The 23,709-nt window shown below is 37.3% G+C and overlaps 1 protein-coding gene across 2 annotated transcripts in view; it reads left to right on the forward strand.

The window, feature by feature from the left end:
* myo1g (myosin IG) overlaps positions 1-23,709 on the forward strand; it is a 34,585-nt gene that overhangs the window by 5,150 nt on the left and 5,726 nt on the right. Inside the window, exons 2-21 of one of the 2 annotated variants that reach the window (XM_077591053.1) lie at positions 1,024-1,126; positions 6,201-6,338; positions 13,534-13,653; positions 13,766-13,861; positions 14,483-14,691; positions 14,857-14,950; positions 15,017-15,182; positions 15,262-15,315; positions 15,396-15,491; positions 16,494-16,610; positions 16,685-16,891; positions 16,962-17,107; positions 17,174-17,288; positions 17,361-17,531; positions 17,763-17,833; positions 20,633-20,707; positions 20,811-20,943; positions 21,738-21,904; positions 21,980-22,187; positions 22,779-23,002. In XM_077591053.1, coding sequence (XP_077447179.1) covers positions 13,767-13,861; positions 14,483-14,691; positions 14,857-14,950; positions 15,017-15,182; positions 15,262-15,315; positions 15,396-15,491; positions 16,494-16,610; positions 16,685-16,891; positions 16,962-17,107; positions 17,174-17,288; positions 17,361-17,531; positions 17,763-17,833; positions 20,633-20,707; positions 20,811-20,943; positions 21,738-21,904; positions 21,980-22,187; positions 22,779-23,002 — 2,348 coding nt within the window. In that variant the 5' untranslated portion in view covers positions 1,024-1,126; positions 6,201-6,338; positions 13,534-13,653; position 13,766. Of the gene's footprint in view, positions 1-1,023; positions 1,127-6,200; positions 6,339-13,533; positions 13,654-13,765; positions 13,862-14,482; positions 14,692-14,856; positions 14,951-15,016; positions 15,183-15,261; positions 15,316-15,395; positions 15,492-16,493; positions 16,611-16,684; positions 16,892-16,961; positions 17,108-17,173; positions 17,289-17,360; positions 17,532-17,762; positions 17,834-20,632; positions 20,708-20,810; positions 20,944-21,678; positions 21,905-21,979; positions 22,188-22,778; positions 23,003-23,709 lie in introns of those variants that run through there. The other variant, XM_077591052.1, reaches the window with a different exon arrangement.

Here is a 23,709-nt window from a genome sequence, read left to right on the forward strand (position 1 = left end):
TTGTATTAAGCTTAAATAATATTTGCTTTTGGTATACCCTAAAATAATGAATTAGGAGGAAAAAAAAGACAAAAATATTAATTTGAATTAATTATTATTTTTTTAAATTTATTATAGCTTAACATAGCAACAAGAAGACAATGCTTGATGTTTTTGTCTACAAGTTAGCTAAAGTGAGTTAGCGACATTGACACACTGACTGTATTTCTGGCACCCCCCTGATAAATTCATTTTGAGACCCCTGGTTTAAGACCTCAGAAGGTATTCAATGGGGTTTGGATCAGGGTTATCACTTTTATCCACACCCCGGTATCCCTTTCTGAACTTTCCATTCTTTTGTAACATTTACAGTTAGGTTATGCTATTTTACAGAGATTACATCTGCATTACATTGACATTGTGTCATCGCTAGGAGTTGGATATTTTTACCGTTGTTTAGCAAAAGCAGGAACTGAATCAAAGGTGATGAACGACTTCCTCGAAATGACGTGTGCAGATTTCAATGCTGTTGACGGCGATGGATGAGTCAGATTTCGGAGTGTTTATACTCGACTTACCATTCAAGGCACTTCAAGATATGTATTTTTCTCGCAATCATACTAATTGCCATCAACGCCTCTAAAAATTGTTTTTCCACTCATTTGCCAGTTGCCGGGCAACCTTCCATTTTGTGGCAAGTGGCGGGCCTTGACAGGCCTTTCACATTATCACACTGATTTGATTTTCCCATTCGTGTCAAGGTAGATGAAAAATATTCATCTGCATACCTGTCAACCTCTGCCGATAACTGTCCTTATAAATGATTATGATTCCCCTTACAACCCCCCCAAAAACGACGAGTCGTACGGTGTTTGTAAGGTTTTTGGGGGGTTTGTCGTACGGTGTTTGTAAGGTTTTTGGGGGGTTTGTAAGGGGAATCATAATCATTTATAAGGGGAGTTATCGGCAGAGGTTGACAGGTATGCATCTGTAAGCCCCTTTTCATAATGTTAACGTGCCCTCTCCTCTGTGTTGTCCAATCAGGTCATCTCCACGAAGCCGCTAAGTGTTAAAGAGGACAAAGACGACGTCTGTGCGCGCTCGAGAGTGGACGCGAGGGATTGAGTTCATGCCGTCTGTACAGTAGGTCAGAGTCCCAGCTCCCCTCTGTAGCTAACGTTAACCTGATTAGCACACAGTCATGTTGGGTTTAGATCTGGCAGATGGGTATTTTTCGTGTCGTCTGGGGGGAAAAAAGTGACTTTTGTGACGTGTAGAAAAGAAAAGACGGAAGGTTCGACACTAGCCAGTTAAAATTAGACCTTACGTACAGCGACTTCTCGTTTCTCATCGGAATAGCAAAATTTATGGGTGTTGCGTAAAAATGTTGAGGTCACTAGCATATTTTGATACATGAAAAATAGCTGTACACAATATCTGTGTTCAGTTCTAAATAATGAAGAACGTCTTGTATTGTATCTGTCTTATCTATCTATCCTAAATGGTTGCGTGTCAATTGGTTAACTCCATGTTTACATTTTTGGTACTTATATCATTTTCAGATAGCCGTCCTACGTCGAAAAAAAGAAAAGATAATGACTCGAATAGAATATGCAGTCATACCTTGAGATACGAGCTTAATGCGTTCCGGGACTGAGCTTGTATGTCGATTTAATCGTATCTCAAATCAACGATTCCCATAGAAATGAACTAAATACAAATGAATTCCTTCCCACCCTCTGGAAAAAAAACTGCAAAAAACAGGATATTACAATGGAAAAACATATTTTTATTGGTTGTAATTCACCATCTACTAACAGAGTAACAAATAACTAGTGGTTATGATGTTTAATAATAAAATGAGACATTATTCAATACAACGCAGAGTTCGCGAATGGGGGAGAGAGAGAGAGAGAGAGAGACTTGACGGATGCACTCATAACATAACATAAACTTTAAATTTTACTTAAATGAACTTAGATTCCTATACACACATACACTTTAAGAAGTTTTAATTTTATGTTAGACTAAATTTTTTTCGAGGCCAACTTCCTGCTTCTCCATACGTATTGGCGAACCAGCTCAGTCACGCGTACACTACTCAAAATTTTCCATTATTTCGCGCTTAATATCAATTGTCATCACACACCTTTTCTTCCCACTACCCTTCATTGCATCGGCTTGCTTTGGATCCATTGTGTTTCCCTTAATTCTGCGCTGACTAATGCAAAAAAAATGCGGAAAAAATGCAATGCTCCGCCCATATTGTCGTATATCAAAATTTCTCGTATCTCAAAGTAAATATTTGCTCGGATTTTTACTCGTATCTCAAATTCCTCGTATGTCAAGGTAGTACTGTATTGCCATCTGAATATTGTAAAAGCCTGGGGTTACATTCACACATGTTGCTAGCTCGTGAGGGTTTCAATAGCTCATTAGCATGTAGCATCACTGCCTGAAAGCTTATACAACACCTAATCTTACCTAATGCTAGCACTAGTGGGGGCAGCAGGGCTTTAGTAGGAAAATAGGCACATGAGTTCACTGGAGGAATTAAGAGCGATCACATTCATGCATTTGCTAGGTCAAGCATATATAGAAGGCCAAGAAATGAGATGAAAAGGACTTTTTATTGGATTTTGGATTCGTTTTTGGAAATTGTTTTAGCTCGGAAACCCCTGTTCATTCCTTGAGGCAATTTGCTTTACTTCTGTTTCTTTTTGGAACAATTCCACATCAGTTCCTGATTGTCCCTACTCACGAACAAAAAAGTCCAAATGATGTGGCTGGATTGACCTAATCCAAACACCATGCGGAGCGGCTTAATCCAGCTGTTACGTATCCTATGACATCATTACCGAATTTGTGATTACTGACGTGAGATTTAGGACGACGAGCTTATTACATAACCCTCCACTAAGACCATGTAATGATTAATTACGATTTTTAAAGTCACGATTTAAGGGCTCTCTTTTCCACCACCATAGACTCGGTTATGTAACAGCTAGAAAACGGGAATGAAGCCAGTGGGGGGGTGCCGGAGCTGCAGGTGCAGCCTCTGAGTGAGCATTGTTTGGATTGGATAACTTTATTCATCCCATATTCGGGAAATTTCATTGTGACAGTAGCAAGAAAAGGCAAATACCGTATTTTCACGACTATAAGGGGCACTTAAAAGTCTTAAATTTTCTCCAAAATAGACAGGGCGCCTTATAATCCAGTGTGCTTTATATATGGAAAAAAAATTAAAATGTGTCATTCATTGAGGGTGCGCCTTATAATGCGGTGCGCCTTATAGTCGTGAAAATACGGTAGGTTTTTACCTCGAGCCTAAATGCTGACAAGTCATGCGGAATCAGGTGAGAAATTTGAAGATTTTCATCTAACACTATATTATATTCATTTGTATCGCCCCCAAGTCAGGCTTTTAGCTGACCTTAAATCATCTTTGACTTCCTACATTCTTGCCTTTTTAAAACAAAGAGGTCTTCTGAGTGCACGTGGAAGCGCACGGCTGTCTCGTGGGCCAACAATGATAAAAATGTTAAAAATTGTACCGCTACAAACCTTTCGAAATATTGTTTCATGGAAACATCCATCATGGTAATACAGTTAAAATTAGTACCGCTAAAGTCACCAAACAAACCAGATGAACCAGCTGCTAAATTGCTAAATTGGACACTCAAGACGTTTTGTTATGTAATAAAACTGATTTAATCAAATACGGAAGTAGACATGGGATTTTTTAATATCAACAATGATGTAATTAGCATTGTTATGTGATTTTCTACACCCACATTGATTTTCAGTATCAAGTGGCTTCCAAAATAGTGTTTAAACGCAAATTTTAAAAAATTGAATACAATATTCAATGCCTTTTAAGTATTTAAAAAAAAATGTTGAATCGAGACACCTTAATTTGTTGTTGCTGTTTAAAAAAAAAAAGTAATTATACCATTGTATTAGTTTATTGCTTGAATCCCATTCACTGCCATTGACAGTTATGGACATCACTTAAACATTTTTAAAACCTTAATCTTTTTAAACACCCCTCCAGTATTACATAAAGTAAAATGAGAGAACTCAAAGTTCTTGCTAACGTTGTTTCTTTGAATTGCGTTGACATTTTGACACTTTGCCCGAGGTGCTGTACTCGAAAGTATGATTTTAATTCCTCACCAATACAACGGAGAGTTTTTTAGACTGCTCATTCAACTCATTCTTTGTCGAACGTATACGCCGCGGGAAGATGGTGTTGCATAACAAGTCGACTATTATCTTGCAGTGAATGCTCCTTCTCGGGGTTAATGTTACTGGAGCATGAAGTACGATGTACTTGGGACATGAATGGAAATGTGTGCCCGCAACGACCTCTAAGTTAGATTTTTTTATTCAACTAAAATGACAATTAACAACTGCGCTGACTTCCCAAAAAATTAGAAAAAAGTGTATTTTTTTCTGTTATTTAAAATAGATGTCTTAAAATAATAAATAACACAATTTAAAACAAATATGTGCCTGCAACAACCCTCAAGTTAGAATTTTACTCAACTAAAATGTCAATTAAGAACTGCGCTGACTTCCCAAAAAATGAGAATAAAGTGTTTTTTTTTCTGTTATTTAAAATATTTCTTAAATTTATAAATAACACAATTTAAAACAAATTTGTGCCTGCAACAACCCTCAAATTAGAATCTTACTCAACTAAAATGTCAATTAGCAACTGTGCTAACTTACCCAAAAATTTAATTTTTAAATATATATATTTTTTAAATAATAAATAAAACAAACAATGTAAAACTAATATTTACTGTATTCTTTTAGTTTTTTAAAAAAGTTTTTCCGTAAAAAAATATGTAAATTATTTTCAGTTTTATTCATATAGTTTTTTTAAAAAATAAAAATGAATAAAGAATAATATTTTTTTATTTACTAAAAATATAAAGAGAGGCTCAGAAAAGGGAATATGGAATTTTTTTTAGGTAAAAAAAAGTCTCAATAAGATTGCCTATTAAACTAGTTCTCATTTTATTAGGTGTCAATTAATCGATTTATTTTTGCAAGCCTAATGTGACAATCACAGTTGGATATCACATTACGTCCATGTTACGCAAGCTCGACTTCACTTTATCCTAATAGCCTTCAACTAATCTGTAGATCAGTTGCAGAAACCCAAGACGCCCTTTATATTATTTACGCACAGTGTTTGAAGTTGGAATCTTCAATAATATTTGGATCACGTCTGTAATTTGTGATCCAGTTTGCTATCAGAACATCATTTTACGATCCCGTAATATGTCATTAAAGGACCAGTGACATTATCTCAGTGTCATATGTCCTCAGTAAACTCGTCCTCCTGCCACACTGCATCTTACGTAACTGCGCCAACCGACTAATTGAATTTTATTTATGCAATATATCGGGTGAAGTGCTTTGGCATGAGTTCCATTAGTACGTTTTATTCTAAGTGCTTGGCGGTCGTTTATTGATATTATTTCATGCATGTTTTCACCTTGCCGCTGGTTTATGCTGGGTGGCGTTAACAGGAATTCATGGACATTATATAATTACCATTATCAGGTCGGATAAATGGCGAGTGGTTGTTTTGAAAATCATTCGTTGACCAAGTGTCTAATACATGGGGGTTAAACTCATTTTTTGTCATAGTTATGAAAAAACAACTATAACTTTTTTGTCCTTTTGACTTCCTCGTAGCTCCGAGATTCCTATGCCAAAACACTTCTTCTCCCAACAATGCCAAGTTTGTCCAAGCGTCATGTGAGCACCCACGCTGTTTGTTTGTCCTATGACGAGGAATTTTCCACTCGCTTTCTCCTGTGGCGAACAGCTTTTCCCCGTTTTGTACACTTGGGTTTTCCACTGCAGAATATTATCACCATCTGTTTGAGAACACGACTGCGGGTTGTTTGCACGCACGTGCATGTTTCTTCAGTATTGTTTACATACAAATGCACTTATATAAACCTTCAATATACTTATATAGGCCTTAAACATAAATTATAATACAAGATATAGCACTGAATCAACTTACAAACAAATTCAACTTATGAACAATCGCTCGGAACCTAACTCGTTCGTAAGTAGGGGAGCGTCTGTACTAACCCTTCCAAGTACACAGATCAGCTATTTAAAAGTTGACATGTAAGACCTTTAACCTTTTGTATGGCAAGTGACTTCGATTTTTTTGTTTTTACCTGTAGATAAAATCATTTAAGAAGATTCTGCCTCGGCTTGTGGCTTGACAGCTAACAGCTGCTTGATTAAAGCAGTTTTCCTAGCAAAGAAGGACAAAGCGACCTCAACTTTCACCTTATGTGCCGCACGAGATGTCACGTTGGGTGAGTGTGACATTTTTTTTAAGGCCGAGTCACGGTCACATATCTTTGTTTTATTCATGAAGCAACTTTTGTAACTTTTATCATGATAAAACATGGTCTGCACGTGCCACCACGTGATGTTCCGAGCTCACTCATGAGACACCAAAATGCTTGATCGCACCACCACTCACGTTCCCCCGTCATATGACTTAGTAGTGCTACACCCTTGATGTTTCTACACATGGTCAGACTTGAACTACACGCATTCTTGATTAAGCCACGTGAGGCGACTTAATGTTGACATCCCGAAATAGTTACATAACTCGACGAGGACCCTTTCCCCCGCTTTATCCTCCCCTGTAATTTCGTCTAACCTTTTTTGGAAGGCCCAGCGATGTGACCTTTTTGGGTCAATACATTGTAGAATCGCAGACTGCATGGTGGATTAGAACATAGCGTAAAAAAATGAGGTACAGTGGTACCTCGAGATGCGAGTTTAATGCGTTCCGGGACTGAGCTCATATGTCGATTTTAATCGTATCTCAAAGCAACGTTTCCAATAGAAATGAACTAAAAACAAATGAATTCATTCCCACCCTCTGAAAAAACACCAAAAACAGGATATTACAATGGAAAAACATATTTTTATTGGTTGTAATTCACCATCTACTAACAGAGTAACAAATAACTAGTGGTTATGATGTTTAATAATAAAATGAGACAATATTCAATACAACGCAGAGTTCGCGGATGGGGGGTGAGAGAGAACACACGACCACTTGCCAACGAGAAGTAGTATGTACTCCTCTCGTATTAGCGAACAAGCTCCGCCATTTGCACTGACTAACAGGAAAAAAAACACTGAAAAAAATGCAACGCTCCGCCCAGTGCTCGTAAAGACATTTGCTGAACAATGCAATGGTGTTTAAGATGGCTCAAATAGGTCTGTAGGTTTTGGCCCACATTTTGTCACCAACCTCAACAGCTGGGGGGAAAGGCTAGATTATGTCTTTGCGTACGTAATTGGGATGAGTTGAGTGTCCGCGGAATGGGGGGGCATAAAATCCCCTTCATCGGGAAGCTTAAACGGCAGATGAAGTGTCGAAATGGACGGATGATAGAAGTGCAGCAGGGACTTAAAAGCTTAGACTGACATCATGAATGAATGGAAGCAAATGTTGTTGAATAGAATTTTCGACAAAGGACGCGAAGTGATGTCAGATTTTTGTAAACTGGCAGCAATATTCCATTAAAATTAGTGTTTTGAATGGTCACATAAGTGGCTGAATTAGTAGAACATACTTGAATTTCCACATCAGTGGATGAAAACAAGAAGAAGAATGTTCTCAGCCTTAAAGCAGAAACACAAAACTACAAAAAAATTCACTAAGGTGGCGTAAAACTAGGAAGTAACTCACTTGAGAATAAGAAGCTAATTCCGTGCGGTTTAGGATTCAGTTAATGGATTTAAAGGCATCTTAGTGCAGCCTTGGATGCCTCTTTAAAATTAGCCTTCTAATCATTTGTGGATATTTACATTCTTCGACTGGAATTCTCTAATTTCATGACTATCGCAAATGTAGGCTTGCATGTTCCTGCTGATCGCACTGCTACGGCAGCGACTATACTGTATAAAGATTAAATCCATCCATGGAAAGTTCTTTCTGGGAACGTTACAACAATTAATTGATTTTCCAAGTCGAGCTTCTGTTCGGACCTGAGTGGTATAAAAGGCCAATGTTGACCGGGGGCCAAATCTGGACCACCAAATCATTTTGTGCGGCCCGGGAAGTAAATAATGAGTGCCGACTTTCAGTTTTATGATTAAATTCAAATGATGATGATTGATGTATAGGGAATATTTCCTGGTTGTCCCCTTTTTAAATCTATAATTGAATTTTTTTAAATCCCAAAATTGTATTTTTTTTTCTCTTTATAGTTTAGTTTTAGTTAAAAAAAGATTTTTTTTTTAAATCTGGTTTACATCTATAACACTTAGGGCTTTTGATTAAGTAAAAAAAAAAAATCTAAATATTATATCTAAAATGTTTCCTCTTTTTTATTTTTCATTGTTATTAAACAGATTTTTAAAAACACAATATTTACTTTTTCCTTTTAAAATAAAAAACTAAATAAATAATAGGTAATAAATAAGTTAATAAATAAATAAGTATATTCATAAATAAATCTATAAATAAATAGATATTTTAAATAAATAAAAATATATACAAAAATAAAAAATAAATAAAAAATATATAAATAATATGATAAAGATATCTACTCAAAATTTTAAAATTGCAAACATAAATATTTTGCATTTGTATTATGAAGTAGCTAATTTATATTAACACTAAACCGATGGCACAGCATTTGTATACACCTTGTATTCCACATTCTCGCATTTGCATCTGTAATTTTCCATGTTGCCTGTATGTGACCTGCAGTAAAACAAATGTTCTAGTTCCTATGAGAAAATCAATTTCGCCTGAACTAAAGGTGAAGAGAGAAAAAAAGACAATAGCAACCACAGCGAATCCCCTTTTCCTGCTTTGTAATGCAGACTAGACTGGAAAAGGCCGTAAAACGTGACTAGCACAAAGCAATGTGTCAAGACATGCAAGACATGTTTGAATAGGTGACAATAAAAATCCAATAGTTCATCATAAAAGCTTTTATTGCTGCACCTTAGCATGAAAAACCAGCGTGATATATTATTTCCTTAAGAACAAAATGTTTCCTTCGAGGACTCATTTTGAAAAAAAAACACGATGAAGGAAATTTTTTGATTGCGAAATCCAAACACAGCATTAAAATGTCCGAGAAAAACGTTCTTCCGAGCAATCACTGAGATAACGAAGACAAAAGAACGTGGCGTTTCCCAAAAGTATATAAAACAACTCCAAGGGTCACTGAGTTGCAATGTCGCTAAACTAGTCAGGTGACAACGCCATGATTAAATAATAATATTACATCCTTGTCACATCTGTGAAGGTTAGCCGGGATGAGATTTGACAGCACAATATGAGACCGAGAACATCCTGCGTGGAATTAACGAGCTAACTCGCTAAGCTAGCACGACGTGGAAAACAACTTTATGTCAGGACCATCTCCTGAAATGATCATTAAATTATCATCTAAAGGCACAAAAAAATGTCAACATACTGTCCTAGCTTGTGCAGCAATATTTTTACTTCATTGACAATATAATCACAAAAAAACTCCTTTTCTATTTTTTTCTCTTGCTAAAATGCTAACTAGCAATTTTCCTTACTTATCAATTAATCTACCTTTGGAATGCTTGTAATAGGGATTAGCACCTCTTTGTATAATGCCTTGATGTTTTTCCTAAATTCGAATATATTCTCTATATTGTTAGGATGTACTAGTCTGCATTTTTTTAAAACCATACAACTTTAAGATTGATACTGACTAGACGAAACTTATTCAGTTGGACAATGGCAACCGTAAGGACTTTGAGGCCTCGTGCACACAACATGAGGTTGAAGGAATTTTCCACTTCATTCTCGCCGGCGGGGATCAGGTGAAAGGGATTAAGTGCTCTTTATCCCTGAAATCTGAATCAAGGGCCAGTCAGTGATCTTAAAGACGAATTGGTCGCATGCGAGTACAGACAATAATGCCTGCATGGACACGAAACCCAATTACATAATTTAAGACTTTGTATAGGTGGCATTTGTCATTGGTAAAACTAACATGTTTGCAGACCACACCTGTCGTAAAAGGTCACCTGAAGCCTTGAGGTCAAATCGTCGCCTTGTTTGCTTGCTTGGTTTGTGCAAAATGAAGTGAGTTGTCAATTTCGGATGTTGTTCTCAACATAAAAATGCGATGAGATGCCCTTATTCATCGGGAAACAATGGTTTAATTGATTTGAAGCTATCTGCTGCTCAATAGTGTTTTTTGTGGCGCACCAATACAGTGTGAGTCACAGACGTTGACAGTTCTGAGCTACTAACGCCCACAAATAACGGCTGTCCATTGCTTTACAAAAGCCCTCCTACATTGGAATTATCCAGCACAGCCTACATCTTCTCCCTCTTTTTAAAAACTATCATTTTCCAAGATATTACCATTAACCCTTAACTAAAAGTATCATACTTTTAAGTATTTTATTGCAGCTGATATGCCAAGCAGACTTTTCTATGGTGATTTGATGTAGATATTCTGTCTTTTATATTTAAACACACATTATATTGAGTTGGAAAATGATTCATTGTACTATTTAGCAAGGTGAATTTAAAAAAAAATGTTTACATAGGCAGTTCATGAAATAACTTGTTGATGTGTTTCTTTATGTTCTGTGCAATAAACAGTAGATTAGATTAGATAACTTTATTCATCCCGTATTTGGGAAATTTCACTGTCACAGTAGCAAGAGGGTGAGAATACAGACACAGGAAAAGACATTTTAGACATAAATGAATAGGTAATATGGCAAAGTTAATGTTTGTTCAAGTAAAAACACCTTATTTTTAAATCAACCTTACTTTGTTTATCACCAGCAAAGGCAGACTAAGTTAATGTTACTAATAATACACTTTAATGATTATAATTCACTAATATACTGTGGTTGGATTAGATTTTGTATTAATCCCGTAGATTTTTTTGTGTGCTGTAACTATTTTTTTGTCTTGTAACTATGACTTTATTCCTAATGTAAGTACAAAACCAACACTTTTCTGCTTTACAGTCACTTTTTTGTTTACACTCGCCCCTTTAAAAGTCGTATTATTTGACTGCCCCCTGCTGGTCATATTACATTGCACAATTTTTACAGGCACGTCATATCCTGCTAATTTAAGCTTCCGTTTTATGCTCAACGAGGGCGACATGGCACACTTGCGAATCCACTGCCATCCACTTTTAATTATATATCTTAACTTCTTTTGCGTTTTCGACCAGCATATATGCTCCGATAACGCGTTCTAGTTGTTATTTTGTCATGTAAAAATTTAAGTTTATTTATGACTGCGTTGCTATTATGCTTGCCGGCACCATGCTTGCACATGTTGATTTTTCAAAGTCTTTATTTTCCACAATGGACTGAAGATTGAAGCCAACATGGAACGGTAAGACGTTTTTATTGTTTGAATTCGTTTTAGAATCATTAAATATTGGTTATTAAAGTTAATACAGTATTGATAAAATAAAAGTAAAGTTAGCATAACTTTCAAGCTAGAAAATAGCTTGCATTAGCTAGTCCTTCCATAAAGTGCCTGATAGAAAAATAGCTTTTTGAGGCTCTGTTAAGGTTAAACGTAAACCTCCTATAGACATTGTATTATGCTATACTATTTTTATAAATAAATCCTCTAACTTTGTTGTTTTTAATAACATCACGTCTATTTACTAATTGTACTCTATTTTTCAGGGTTGACACGTGATTCAAAGGCCGAACTTGCTCACCTCTTGACTGACTTGTGGGACTCGACCAGAATTTGAACCAAAATGTAGAAAATTCAGGTTTTCCATTAAGTTTATGTTGAAATCTAAATAAAATCACTGATCACACAATATTTCACAGGATTGACAGGGTTCGCACCCCAAGAATGAGCAGTATGGCATGAGTAGGACGTGAACAACATTTTTGAAGTCAGGTTTGTATTTTTAAATACATGGATTGTGTTCATTTTTGTCTGGATCTAATGAATACTGCAGACCGCCTTCAAGACTTAGCCCCCACTGGTTCTGTTCTTTGCTTAAGTGTCTGCTAGAAAAATGTGAGGTTGTTTGAGGCCGCGCTGTGCTTTTTACATGGCGGGGTTATAGGTATGCTTCCTACAAAATTTTATAAACTTGAAAGTATGTACTACTTTTATTACTGCATTAATGCCTAAGAAAATAGAAACTGGTCTACTAGCATATGCTGTTTGTTTTTAGTGTAGTGCCATCTACTGGCAACAATAAAACAGACCCATTCTGTCCAGAGATTGGTTGAAGGATTTTTTTTGTATATAAATATATGCTTTTTTTTTTTTTTTACAGTTTTCTTTTTGTTTTTCATCCTCAGAAAATCCTGCCACTGGACCAGCTCATCAAAAAAGTCTTGTATACTGTTTATGCAATATTTTGTGTCATTCATTGCTTGTTTTCTTGTAATATATTGAGATTAACCGTGTAATTTTTTTCCAAGTGTCTTCAACGCAATGGAGATTTGTCGTTAAACTGGTGTTCTGTATGTATTTTTTGTACAGTAATTGCTTGAAACTGGATAAAATTGTTTGGTAAAACAAATACAAATGCTGTTTTTTGTTCTAATCCACATCTAGATGAGTGGGAATGGATTCCTTTCAACATAATCATGGTTGCATTTTGAATTATTACACCAACAAGATGTTTGCACACTCTTAAAATGTTAAATGTGTGGTAGGTAAACCACAAATTTCACTATTTTAACCATAATAACTCCAAATCTTCAAAACCTTAACTAAAATGGCAATTATGTGGTTATTTTACACCAAAATCACTGCCAATCATATAACACCTGAATTTTCCTGAATTAAAAGATTATGTTCCCTTTTAAAATGTCCCAAAAAGGTAAGGAAGTCAATCTCTTTCATAACAGGTTGTCGGGTTTCTTTGTCAGGGCTGTTTTTTCTTCCACTACTGTTAACACCTGAATTTTTTAATGTGTTATTACTTTATGTAGGACGGGTCTTAATATTGCAGTTTGACGGGCCAATAGCGCCCCACAATATTTTGGGGCCACAATTTGCATCCAATTATAGACTTTGTTTTGCCACCACTTATTTTGCAATAGAAAAGTTTTTAGTTAAGTTGATTGGGTCCATTTTAATAGTCATTGCTTAAAAGAAAGTGATTAGCAATTAAAACATTTTTTAAGCTTTACAATGAAAACAAATCAAAAGAACTTGTAAATGGAAAATAATTTTTAAAAAGTCAAACAATTTGGTGTCAATTCATTTCTATATGCTTTTGACAGCAATAGAGGTTCAGTTCATTTGAAGTCAAAATTCATTTTAAAAACTATTTAAAGAAGCCATGATTAATGAGAAATTAATTCTAAATCAAATTTAAAATTAAAACAATTGACCATATGAAAAGAAAGAAAGACAAATTTGTATCACATTTGCTTCTAGGAATTTTATTGAATTGTTTTATAAATCTCTTCTAACCTCACGTCTAAACTTTTTAGTTTTAAATGGATGAATAATTTCCCTCTTATCTATCATAGCACATACCTGGTGACCTAGGCTGGCAGTGGATGAGAGAGTTAATATTCCCAGATCAGCTTGTGATGCAACTATCTGACTGACAGAGAAAATGACGTGCTGCCGCTTGTCTACCGCCCCCCGTGAGTAACGCGCCTTACACCACACCCGACCTCTCGCCGTCTACTCTCAGTTCAGTCCGTTTATTTATTCCGCTTTCTGTTCCATATTCGCCTGGTCTCATTGGCCGAAAAGGATGGCCGAGATGGAGGGCCTGGAGTTCGGAAAGTCCGATTTTGTGCTTCTTGATGAAGTCACCATGGAGCACTTTATGGAGAATCTTAAAATGAGGTACTGAATGAGAAAATCTCAAAATGTTCATGTTCATTACTTCTCTAGACATCTATCATTCTGAGTCAAAATAGATCTGGAAAAACCTTCCTATTAATGTTTAAGTCAAGATTTTACATTTGAGAATTTTTTTTCCGTTACCTGCGAGATTGTGTTTACAACCAAAGCAGATTTTTCCTTCTAAAATAACTCTATAAAACACACCTTTTTCAAAGTTATTCAACTAAGTAATAATTGTTAAATCAACCTAACTAACCCGCCACTTTCATTTCCTGTTTTTACAGAGTAGTCACTGTTGTGCCACTTCCTGCCAATTCTTTATGACAGTTGACTTCAGTCTTTCAATGACTGTTAAAAAGACATTAAAAATGATGTTTTATGCTTCTTTACCTGTACTTGGAATTATTAAAATTAAAATTATATAGTATTCCACATGCATACAAAGAGCGTTCTTATATAAATGTATGTTGGAGAAGCTTGATTAAATGTGTATATACTCGTTTTAAGGCTCAGAATTTAAAACATAAGGTGATAAGGTCAATACCAAACCTCAGTACAGTACCCACTCCAAATACTTTGTTGCCAATTGGACATCAATTTCCATCTTTTGTCTACGCACAGGTTTGAAAAAGGTCGTATCTACACCTACATCGGCGATGTGGTGGTCTCTGTCAATCCCTACAAACAAATGGACATCTACGGCAAAGACGCCATCAACCTGTACCGTGGACGTGAACTGTACGAAAACCCGCCTCATCTCTACGCCATATCTGACGCCGCCTACAAGGCCATGAAAAGACGAGCTAGAGACACGTGTATCGTCATTTCAGGTCGGTTCCCTTAACTGTTTCTAGAAAATGCTTTCTTTTCTGGACTATAAGATTTTTTTTTTTCAGAGTCAAAAATTGCCCCCCAAATTATGCAACTTCTAGTATTCCTTTTATTTTGAGAAATCTAGTACTCACTTGGCGGATATGCTTGTTTTTGCTTTTTAGGGGAAAGCGGTGCTGGGAAAACAGAAGCCAGCAAATACATCATGCACTACATCGCCGCAATAACCAACCCGAGTCAGAGAGAGGATGTCGAAAGGTACGGCGGTTTTAAGACTCATTGCGAAAATACAGTTATTAACATGATTTTGTGAACTCCAATCAGCGTGAAGAACGTGCTGCTAAAGTCCAACTGCGTTCTGGAGGCTTTCGGGAACGCCAAAACCAATCGGAACGACAACTCCAGCCGCTTTGGGAAGTACATGGACATCAACTTTAATTTTAACGGGGATCCCATGGGAGGACACATCAACAACTACTTGTTAGAAAAGGTGACCCTTCAACTTTTCAACTTTACAATGTTTCTATTTGGTTATCAGCACGTTTTCTTTTCTTGTTGTGGATTTGAAGTCCAGAGTGGTTCACCAGCAAGAAGGCGAGAGGAACTTTCATTCTTTTTACCAGGTAAAGTGGCAGACATTTTGATCTGAACACATTTTGTAAACTGATTGTCAGAACTTTAGTTAATCGTCATGCTTTTGCAGTTTTTACGAGGAGCAGCAAATGAAACCATCGCATCGTTTCACCTACAAAGTGATCCAGGTTTCTATGCGTATACTAAAGAGGGAGCTGCAGCTACTGTGAGTGGATTACATTTTACTAGACTACTGCTACTGCTACTGCTACTGCTACTACTACTACTACTACTACTGCTACTGCTGCTGCTACTACTACTGCTACTGCTGCTACTACTACTGCTGCTAGTACTACTGCAACTACTGCTACTACTTCTACTACGTCTACTACTACTACTGTTACTACTACTTCTATTACTACTACTACTGTTACTGCTACTACTGTTACTACTACTACTACTGTTACTACTACTACCACCACTACTACTACCACTACTACTACTATGACTACTACTACCACTACTACCACCACTACTACTACTACTACTACCACCACTGTTACTACTGTTACTACTGCTACTACTGTTACTACTATTACTACTACTATTGTTACTACTATTACTACTACTACTACTGCTACTACTACTGCTACTACTATTACTACTATTACTTCTACTACTACTACCACCACTACTACCACTACTTATACTACTACTAGTACCACTACTACTACCACCACTACTACTACTACTATTGCTTCTCAATGTTACAATATAACAAAAATAGTGCTTACGTCTTTAATTATCAATGGCTTTACAATAAAAAAAAATCATTATTTTATTTTATGATATTTTTCTTTTAATATATTGTTTTGTGGTCTTTCTTTATCCTGCCACCATAGTAACTGTGAAGCCAAGCGCTACAAACACCCTTTCACATTTGCTGTTTTTTCTTTGTCTCATCATTATTTTCCACATTAATTAGATATTATTTTATTATTATTTTGTTGCTCTTTACTTGTATACCACCTCAGTCAGCATTAAGCCGAGCGCTAGATCCAAAGTGCTAATTTGTCTCATCACTAATTAATATTTTCCTTGTTGTCTCTTTTACGACCGTTCACTGCGCTTTGCCTACACATGCTCTGTATATTTGTCATTTGTAAAAAAAAGAAAAAGAAAAAAAAAAGACCTTTCTAAGGTATTTCAACTTTTTCTCCTTGTTTAGACTTGCAACAACGATCACTCAAGCCACAAAGCTGTGCTTGACGCACTGGAAGTCATTGGCTTCTCCAAAGAGGAAATTAATACCATTTATCAGATTCTCGCATCCATCCTACATCTTGTAAGTTTCCGTATTAACCTTTGCCATAATTAATTAGAATACTATTCAAAAGCTGTGTGTGTTCTTTTTTTTAGGGCGGTATTGAGTTTTGGAGCGATGGTGAGAATGTTGAAATTTCGGACCTGAAAATTGTGGAGTACGTCTCAGAGTTGACCAACACTGACGCCGAAAGCGTCGCCAAGAGTTTGCTGTATCGCACCGTGGCCACCGGAGGGGGTGAAGTCATCGAAAAGGGGCACACGGAAGAAGAAGCCTGTTTTGGCCGAGACGCTTTTACCAAGGTGTGGAAGATATCGATGATCTCATTTATGATGATGGTCATCCTTTTTATTTCCTACTCTCTGAATGCAGGCTCTCTATGAGAGACTTTTCGGCTGGATCGTAGGCCGCATCAATAACGTCATTGAGGTCAAAGACTACAACCCGGTGCTTCATGGGAAAAACACGGTTATCGGAGTCTTGGATATCTACGGATTTGAGATCTTTGACAACAACAGGTTAGCTGAAGTCATCCCTATTTAAGTTGGAGTTGATGAATTATTGACTTGTTCTTTCCGGAACAGTTTTGAACAGTTTTGCATCAACTACTGCAACGAAAAGCTTCAGCAACTTTTCATCGAGCTGATCCTCCAACAGGAGCAGGACGAATACAATCGAGAGGGGATCCAGTGGCAGCATGTGAGTAAAATAACTGACCAACCAACCGTTTGACTTTGGGAGTGTCAAATAAAAATGGCGGCGTGTGCGCAGATCGACTACTTCGACAATCAAATCATCGTCGATTTGGTGGAGCAGCAGCACAAAGGGATCATCTCCATTTTGGATGAAGCTTGTCTTACTGTCGGGAAAGTCACGGACACGGTTTGCCTGGACAGCATGGACATCAAAATGGCGCAACATCCTCACTATACCTCCCGCCAGGTGAGATTTTTAACAACTTTGCTGCCATTGACGGACAGTGTTTTGATAACTGGACTGCAATATTGTAATGTGAGTTCCTACCAGCAGAGGGTATCATTTCCTTACTGTTCTCCCCTCATTTGGACTCCAAAAGACATTCTTCTGTTCAGCCTTTCCATATTTTCTATTGACATTTACTATAGAAAAATATCACATTTCCCTCCGTCACTTTATTTTATCTTCACTCTCCAGCTCATCCCTGGCGACAAAACCATGGACTTCCAGAAGCACTTCCGAATCCGCCACTACGCCGGAGACGTCACGTGAGTCGCCCACTTAGAGTATTTTTACTCGTTTTTGTTCGGGCTGAAAAAGTGGCAGGTTTCTGCCGTGTAATCCATATGATCCTATTAAGAGGTCAGTTTAGGACATTTGCAGCAGAAACTGTTTAGTCCGCTTTTCAGTGCTTTGCACTGAATTTTCAAATGTGAAATTAGGGTATTTGTGTGAGAAACATAAAGTTAATGCACAAAGCAGGGAATAAATGATTATGTTTCAGAGCCATTGATGGCAATAAACGTTCGATCCTTATGAAGTAGCAGCGATTTAATTATGGGTGACAGACCTCACAATAAAATTGGATTGGACGTCTATTGACGCCTATGTCGGCTGATCAAATCAAATCAAAAGCCTTTATTGTCATTATACATAGCTGCGTATAACGAAATTGGTGGTGCTACTCCACAAAGTGCGTTTCGCAGTAAAAACATAAATAAGTAATATAAAAATCTAATTTAATCATAATTATAATTAAATTATAAAATACAAGTTAATTATAATCTGTTTGGTTTGACCCTGTGAGGTATTGTGTGTAATATATATTAATATAAATGTGATAACTGAAATGGTTTGATTTAATATTTTTTATAATTTCAATTATTGATTAACTTATTTTTTGGAGTTCTTAAAATACTAAAACAATTACACTATATTTTTTCATTTAGTAATTTTCAGGTTTTAATTTAATTGATATATTTTTGGGGTCCCTTTTTCACGGCAATTTATTATTGTTCAAATTGTATTTTTATTCCCAACATTTTTTTTAAACTGAAATTTTACGCTACTTATGTTTTTGTTTATCTATTTGTTGTTGATCATCTTCAATTGTGGCCAATGAGTTAGCTGCTTCTGCTGTTTCCTTAATACCTTTAGCGATGGTAAATGTCAGCAATGCCAGATGGGGCCTTTGGCTGTCAACGCGACCGTGGATTTGCTTTCTGAAGAATCACACTGCTCACGTGTTTCGCCCTCAATCTCCAGAGGGGAAGGCTGTTTAGTTATCTTGCCAACACATCAGGGAGGAGGAACGTTTTTTTTTCAAGGAACATTGAGGTTTTATGACCTAAACATACGAGCGAATAATGGGAAATTGCTTGAAAACATCAAAACTGAAACTTTTTTTCGCATGGAAAATTGAATTGGCTGCCATTAGTGCACATACTGGAGGTGTCCATTATATTACAAGATTTATTCAGATGAACCGACTTCTAAATCTGATCTATAACAATTGATAAATTATGGAAATTTACAGCCACTGGAAAAAATACAATTGAACTGGACACCTTTTGCTGTCAATGGCAGCAAATGAGACAAACGTACCAAATTTGAATCGATTCCAGCTTCTGGCAGGCATTATTATGGGCCACTGGAATGCGTGGGTGATGTATCTCTGTCTCCGTCAGCACTGTCAGGGCCGCGTCCAGGTCACTCCCCGTGAGATGTCACTCTTCCTGGCTGGTGCCGCGCACCCTCCGTCGCATCTCATCTCATCTGAGCCAAGCTGCACTATGTCTAAATATAACGCCCACCCCCTCAGAGGAAAAAAAAAAAAAGGAGCCTTCAAACCCCAGCACCGTCTAAAACACACAGCAGGCTTTGACCTACTTTGCCCGTTCTCATATCGAACGAATCCTTTGGAATTCTCTGCAGCGTTTCTCCCGGAATGGTCGAATAGATAACTTGGAATGTCGGAAAATTCCATGTCTCCTGCAGGTGTCTTGTTAAATGTCAACCTTGACCTTCACTTTTTTTTGGGCCGAAGTCATCATATCATCTCCAGAGAGCGTCTGACCTTCTTTCTGTCCTTTTAAGTGAATGCCAAGGCTCGTTCTTATGCTCTTCTTGGCTTACAGAAAATGTCGTCGTCTTTCTCGAAGCTTTGAGAAACAGAAAAGTTTGGAGCAATCCGAGCCCATTTGATAACTACCACAGCACACGAACATTGAATGTGAAATGATATTTTATATTGTCATATTTCACATGTATTCTCACTACTGTATTTATTGGACATAGACCAGAAGTGTCAAACTAGCGACATTATTTTATGTGGAAGTAAATCATCTACATCAGCTTCAATTTTTTTCTCAGCTAAAATATTTTACTAAAATTTCTGACAAAGAAAAATATCTAAGAATAATTACTTGTTTCTTCTTTCTTTCTTTTTTTTTAATTAAAAAAAGGAGTATTCAAATGTGCATTTTTAATCAAAAAAACAAAAAAGACAATATTTACTTTACCTTAACATTAAAATATGTAAAGACGGGAAAATAAATATAATAAAAATGAAAAATAAATGCCTACTGAAGCAATTAAAAAAAGAATAGGGGTTTTAAATATTTTAAATGAGCACACACATAAAACACTTGTGGTGTGAAAATAAAGCAAACATTTAACAACAACAAAATTCATAAATTGACAAGTATTGATATGATGCTATCTTAATTTTGACTTAAAAGTTAAATCCACTCAAGTATTAGAATGTCCTTTTCATCATGCTGTGTCGAATTGTGATGCATTTAACACTTCTAACAGGTCTGGTAAATAATAATTCAAAGTAAAGTTAGAGCTGTCATAAATATTGCAATTTTTCATCAAATATTTATAGACAGTGGCCTATTTTTTTGCCACCACAAACTTGAACTGTGTTAACGTTTTGTAAATCTCCAAAGCAGCAATGTTTTACTTCACGGAGTCATTTTGGAACAACAATGAAATCATTCACCGAGTAACAATGTGACTTTCTGTCCTCTTTATTGGCCATAAATTCTCTCCACCTATTACAGATATTCCGTGGAGGGCTTTTTGGACAAGAACAGAGACCAGCTTTTCCAAGATTTCAAGCGCCTCATGTACAACAGGTGCCAGAGACGCCGCCATTCTTGCAGCGCTTCAGTAACAAATCAAGCCTCTGATGCCTTATTAATAATATTTCATCTGTCTTTTCTTTGGTCTGTTTCAAAGCTCCAACCCAGTGATGAAGGAAATGTGGCCAGACGGTCAACTGGGCATCACGGAGGTCACCAAGCGACCCCTTACAGCAGCCACCCTCTTCAAAAACTCCATTGTGGCATTGGTGGAAAAATTGGCCTGCAAGGTTAGTTCTAAAAAAATAAAAAAAAATAAAAAGAGATCAATTCTTTCCTTTTCCAGTAATACTAAAATCAAAACCTCCATAATGTCTGAACTGGAGTTGCCATTTAGTTGATGCTCTTTTTATTAATTGAATGAGTCACTAGGCTATTCTGAGGTTGTTGACGTAAAGGTTGCTCGTCACCCTACATGACTGTGATGTACAGTTCCTACTGCGGGTTGAGCGTATATGAAGGTACTGAATAGTTCTGCGTTTTCATGGGGAAAAAACAAAAACTTAAATAAGAGAAAACCTCTCCACAAATGAATAGAAAAGAAAATGTGAAAAAAAAATAAAGATTTAGATAGGAAAGCGAAAAACAAATGGGGTTAAAAAAGGGAAAACATAGAGGTTTAGATTTATAAACAAGTGGGCAGAAAAGAGAAAGCAACAATATCCAAACTGTGTTGTCTGAAATTAGTCAAACAAACATCTAAGCACATAAGCAAAAGAAATGCAGAGTTGGAAATCAATTTCGAGTGCCCTGCTTGTTGTGCTAGCATAGCACTTGGGTAACTAGATAGTGTTTATTTCTCCAATCCCTGTTGATGTGAAGGCATTTGTCAGCTACTCCACTCCATTTTAATACGCTTTAAATAACCTGACAAGCTATACTAGCCTCAGCTGCTTCGCACTTCCACGTGTCAGTTTTACAACGTGTCTGTCATTTACTGTTAACAATCCACGTTTGTCCATCAGCCCTTATTTGCCGAGCCCATCGCTCATGGCGCTTCGCACGCATCCGTCAATGTCTTCAGGAGCCATATTACGTGAGATGCATCAAACCCAATGAGGTCAAGTCCCCGCTGCTGTTTGATGACGCCCGTTGCCGACATCAGGTAGCCTATCTGGGCCTCCTGGAGAACGTCATGGTGCGCCGAGCCGGTTTCGCCTACAGGCAGCCCTACGCTCGTTTCTTACAACGGTAAGAAATATGCCGCGCAAACGACGCAAAGTCGAATGTTCTGAACATGAATCTGTTTTACTCGTTCCTCTTTAGCTATAAAATGACTTGCGAGTACACTTGGCCCAACCACTTGATGGATTCGGACCGGGAAGCGGTCGAAGCGATCGTCAAACAGCACGGATTCCAAGACGACGTGGCGTACGGTCACACCAAGCTTTTTGTGCGAACGCCACGATCTCTCTTCACATTGGAGCAGGAGAGAACCACCCTCATTCCCATCCTGGTTCTTTTTATCCAAAAGGTCCGGTCAGGTATTTTTCAGCGATGCAGAGCGCAATCACTTATTGTATTTTCTCGCATATACGCCGTATTTGTCGCTAAAAAAAAGACGACTGAATCGAGGGTACGGCTTATATTCGCACAAATTAAACTTGACATGCACGAAACTGCAAGGTGACGAAGACGAAAGGCCATTACGAAAAATAGAGAAAAGATAAACCGATAAAACGCTTAGCAAAGTCATCTTACCTAGGGATGACAAACTAGACCGCTACGGACACACTTCCCGGTTGTACTGCTCACATGACTTCCTTTTTAAATTTGTCTACGTGCAACAACACCCTTTGGGAATGTGCAATCCAGCAATCGATTTAGTATACAGTATCTCAGAAATACCACGTGCGATGATTTTTCTTAAGATTTTCTCTTCCAAGTAACACATTTGTACTCCCTATTAAAACCATAAATATGGAGGAGAATATTGTGAATCCAAAATTGTCAAATTCAATGATTTAAGGCAATTTTAAGGGTACGGCTTATACGCGGAGGCGGCTAATATGCGAGAAAATAGGGTAGTTGGACATGAAAGCTCATCCTTTTAAAATTCACACAGGTGTGGCGGGGGTCTCTCGCTCGAATGAGGTGCCGGCGAATGAGGGCCATCTACGCCATCATGGGCTGCTTTAAGCGCTACAAGGTCAAGGCGCACTTCTGGGAAGTGGAGCAACGCTTTGCAAATGTGAGGAACATGGCCGACTACGGGAAAAGCATCGTGTGGCCCACGCCGCCGGCTGCCCTTGCCGGGTTTCACGCCATCACAGTCACGCTACATCACAGGTCAGAAAAGGACATTTTTGGCGTATTCTTCAGACTGTAACTTGCTACATTTTTTTCTGCTACAGTAATACCTCGACATATGAGCAATTTGAGATTCGAGTAAAATTTCGGGCAAATATTTCTCTTGAGATATGAGACAAATTTTGATATACGAGCAGACAGCGGACGCGAGAGGCTGCTCATAAGGACATCATGGCCACTGTCTTTCCGGTCACAACTCCCTCGTGTAATGTCTCTACGAGCACTGGGCGGGGCTTTGCATTTTTTCAGTGTTTTTTTCCCTTTAGTCAGTGCGAATGGCGGAGCTTGTTCGCTAATACGAGAGGAGTATATACACTACTTCTCGTTGGCAAGTAGTCGTGCGTTATCCTATTCTGAGGACATTTGTGTGCATCATTTCGAGAATATTTTGAAGGGAAGACAAAAGCAAACAACCCTCGATAGGTTGCATCTGAAAGTCAGGGTGGAGGCGGGGCCAATAGTGCCAAGAAAGGTATCAACATTTAAAACAAAATTGAAATTAAGTTTAGTGTAAGGGTAGATTAAATTTATTTTTGAGTGTGTCTGCATCGTAATCCAAGTTCATTTCAATTTGTTTGTTATGTTACGAGCCAGTGACTATGGTCATTTTATGGAGTCTTTTCTGAACTTGGTGCCATTGCAGAAGAACATGAGCTAACCTTGAGTATTAACTGGCATTGTCAGGT

This window comes from Stigmatopora argus, chromosome 21, assembly GCF_051989625.1.
Source record: "Stigmatopora argus isolate UIUO_Sarg chromosome 21, RoL_Sarg_1.0, whole genome shotgun sequence".
Taxonomy (NCBI): Eukaryota; Metazoa; Chordata; class Actinopteri; order Syngnathiformes; family Syngnathidae; genus Stigmatopora; species Stigmatopora argus.